The sequence below is a fragment of the Macadamia integrifolia genome, chromosome 13 (assembly GCF_013358625.1).
Source record: "Macadamia integrifolia cultivar HAES 741 chromosome 13, SCU_Mint_v3, whole genome shotgun sequence".
NCBI classification, from domain to species: domain Eukaryota; kingdom Viridiplantae; phylum Streptophyta; class Magnoliopsida; order Proteales; family Proteaceae; genus Macadamia; species Macadamia integrifolia.
The window spans coordinates 23,889,441-23,892,822 of record NC_056569.1 but is presented as its reverse complement, the minus strand read 5'-3'; the positions used below and the strand labels follow the sequence as shown (position 1 = coordinate 23,892,822).

At 39.2% G+C, this 3,382-nt stretch overlaps 1 protein-coding gene across 1 annotated transcript; it reads left to right on the top strand.

Moving 5' to 3' along the window:
* The first annotated feature begins 93 nt into the window (after positions 1–93).
* Positions 94–2,918, top strand: LOC122059178 (microtubule-associated protein 70-5-like). Its single transcript, XM_042621859.1, has 9 exons — positions 94–178; positions 262–432; positions 556–726; positions 842–997; positions 1,091–1,237; positions 1,468–1,539; positions 1,630–2,238; positions 2,326–2,455; positions 2,643–2,918. Exons 1-8 carry the CDS (start codon positions 134–136, stop codon positions 2,452–2,454), a joined length of 1,500 nt encoding a protein of 499 aa, XP_042477793.1. The 5' UTR covers positions 94–133; the 3' UTR covers position 2,455; positions 2,643–2,918.
* Positions 2,919–3,382: the final 464 nt, after the last annotated feature.

Sequence of the window (3,382 nt, the reverse complement as noted above, 5' to 3'; positions counted from 1 at the left end):
TAAGTCTAATCCTTTACACCTGCGTATCATCCATTGGTGAAATTGTTAGGTTTTTCTACCACCACCACTACCCCTCTCCCCCTCCCCAAATGAAAAAAAAAAAAAAAAACAGCTTAGCAATGAACTAAAGAAAATGGATGAGAAGATTGGAACCACTGAATACCTTCTAGAACACAAGGTACGGTTCCTCCAACTAATGTAATCACTTCTATGAGTAAGATATTGAGTTTCAAGGTTCAAATCCCTTTTTGTTTTTGGCAGAACCTTGAAATCAAGAGACTTAGGAATGACAAGAAAGAGGCTCTTGCTGCGCAATTTGCTGCAGAAGCAACGCTCAGAAGGTTGCATGCAAATCAAAAGGACGAGGATTCTGTCCCACTTGAGGCAGTTATTGCACCTCTTGAGGCTGATATTAAAATGTATAAAAATGAGGTATAGACATGAAAAATGATATACTTGGTACCTGTCTAAGATTAGCGAAATAGGGAGGGAAGGAATGCCCTTGGATGCTTATTAACAACAATTAAACATTTTATTATCCTCTTCATATTTCAGATTGCAGCACTACAGGAGGATTATAAGGCCTTGGAACGGCTAAATAAGTCAAAAGAGGCTGCTCTACTTGAAGCACAAAGGATTCTGAGAAGTGCCCTGGAACGGGCTCTAATAGTGGAGGAGGTTCATAATCAAAATTTTGAGTTAAAGCGACAAATTGAGATCTGCCAGGTATGGCTCCAGCAGCTCCTTTTTGTGGTAAATGTGTAGTTGAGACATTCATTCAATCACAATGTTTTCATTAATTTGATTTTGAAGCTCAGATATTCAATCTGAATGTTTTCAGGAAGAGAACAAGATCCTTGATAAAACTAATCGTCAAAAGGTTGCTGACGTTGAGAAGCTTAGCTGGACCATTCAGGAACTTGAGGAGTCTATTCTAGCGGGTGGGACTGCTGCGAATGCGGTGCGCGATTATCAGCGTCAGGTTTCTGAATTATCTGTAAGATATTTGCCCATTGCTGATAAGCATTTTATTCAAAGCATTTTCTACTTGGGAGATTTGATAAACATAAAATTTCACCATATCTGCCAGGACAAAAACAGGACCCTTGAGAGGGATCTCGCAAGAGTGAAAGTTTCAGCAAATCGAGTTGCAGTTGTGGTGGCAAATGAGTGGAAGGATGACAATGACAAAGTCATGCCAGTCAAACGCTGGCTAGAAGAGCGAAGGTATTTTCAGGTATTGCTCTGATTTTATCCCATGAGAACATTGTATTACGTCAGAAGGGAGACGGTTTTGTGTGGTAACACAATGTTTGATTTGCATTAGCCATTTGTGCTGTCCTTGTGCACTGGGTATGCCTTTTTTTTTATTTCTGCTGTTCTTGCCAAATTCGTATACTGCGTTTCACAACTAACATTGAAGAATTTTCTTGAACTTATTTTTGGATCCTGCTGTCACTTTCGCAGGCAGAGATACAACGACTAAGAGACAAGCTTGTTTTATCTGAGAAAACAGCTAAATCTGAAGCACAACTCAAGGTAAAATAGGATCACCTATGCCCTTTCGTCATTCAGATCCTTTAACATCTTTCTTTCTCTGCTCAAGCAAATTATTTTTCTTGACTTCAGGATAAACTGAGGCTGAGGCTAAAGACTCTAGAAGACGGATTAAAACATGTGCCAAATATCAGAACCAATACTAGTGCTTCTTGTGAGTTGCAAAAACTTGAGAACTGTAACCAAAGCTTAGGTTTTCTATCAAATAAGACTGGACTAGGGAAGAGGTCAACATCACAGCCGAGGGCTTCTGTTACCATCAGTAAAAGCTCATTGCTGCAGCAGAAAAACTTGGTGATTCAAACAATCAGTGCCAGCGGACAACTCAAAGGAGCAAGTACCCTGAAAATGAAATATTTTTCTGGAGAAAATACACGGAGGAGTTTATGGGTGACTAACAATAAGTTGCCTGACAATGGTGGAAAGGAAAACACAGAAGTGAATGCTAACACTGAAGTGAATGCCAAAAAATTAATTGATGGTGAGGCAGCAGTCTATGGAGAAAATAGAACTAAGGGTGACGATGATATGGGCTTGCAAAATAAAGGAAGCCTAGGCGCTGGCAGTGAGGATTTAGTTTCTGGGTTTCTGTATGACAGGTTACAGAGAGAGGTCATCAATTTGAGAAAATCCTGTGAGGAGAAAGATGCAACTCTTAGAGCTAAAGATGAAGAAACTAAGGTGAAGTATCTCTCATTCTACTCTCTCTCTCTCTCTCTCTCTCTCTCTCTCTCTCTGTTGACCACACTGACTGAAATCACATTGCAGATGCTCATGAAGAAGGTTGATGCACTGGCAAAGGCCATGGAAATAGAGTTGAAGAAGAAGAAGAGAGAAGCAGCATCAGTTAGGGTGGAGAACAAAAACAAAAGATCAGAAGCACAAACTTTTCTTTAAGGTCCGAATGTTTCAACTCTTAGAAGACCCCAACCCCTTTCTATCATCCATTTTATTATTAGGATTCCTAACCATATTTATCTTTCACTAGAAAACTTAAAATATGTGGATTGTGGACCTAGTGCAGTACTATTCAAAACAATAGCTCCCTACACACTCATTTTTCCTTTTGATGAATGCTTCTGCAGGGCAGTGAAATCATCCTGAAAGCTATGAAATCTGAGAAGTTAAAGGTGACCAGGGAAACACTTCTTTTTTTTTTCAGCGTCTTTTGAGTTTCTTCTGTACATATGGAAAAGGTTGAATAGCAGTTGCATCAAAATAAAATTGTTCCCCAATGGAAGGGGGTAAGTTGTATCACATGTATAGTTTGAGAGATTCTCTGCTTGTAATATATATTAAATAAATCTGTAACTTTGCATAGGTTTGCATATTTCTGTTAATGAGAATATTTGAGAGCTCAAGAAGTTTGGCCTACAAATTGTAAAAAGTTGGTTACCTAGTCAGAGTTCTTTTAGGCATAGTTGTCAAAGCTCACCTAGGCGCCACTTTGGCATCTAGGTGTAAAATCTGGGCCAAGGGCAAGCTGTCCCCATATTGTACAAGGCGCCTTGGCATCGGCAGCACATGCTCACCCCTGCAACTTAACTCCTCCCACCCTCGATAAGAAGGAAACAACAACAGAAATCCATTGACGTCGAGAGTGCCCTCTACTCCCCCTCCCCCTCCCCCTCCCCCTCCCCCTTTCTTTAATAATATATTGGTTTATCTTATTTTATCATATATTAATGCCCTCGTCCCCCCTTCTTTAATTATGCCTTTAATAAGATATTTGTTTATCTTATTTTATATATTAAGATTCTATTTTATTACAACTAAAAGGAACAACAGTAAAAAATAATGTATTAAGTTTCCAAAGTCTAAATAG

What these genes read in the sequence shown, in the direction of transcription:
- LOC122059178 (XM_042621859.1), top strand. Translation starts at nt 134, where the DNA reads ATGGATGAGAAGATTGGAACCACTGAATACCTTCTAGAACACAAG. An exon ending in GACAAATTGAGATCTGCCAG is followed by an intron (nt 727 to 841) that starts GTATGGCTCCAG and finishes GAATGTTTTCAG; the next exon opens with GAAGAGAACAAGATCCTTGA. An exon ending in AAGAGCGAAGGTATTTTCAG is followed by an intron (nt 1,238 to 1,467) that starts GTATTGCTCTGA and finishes TCACTTTCGCAG; the next exon opens with GCAGAGATACAACGACTAAG.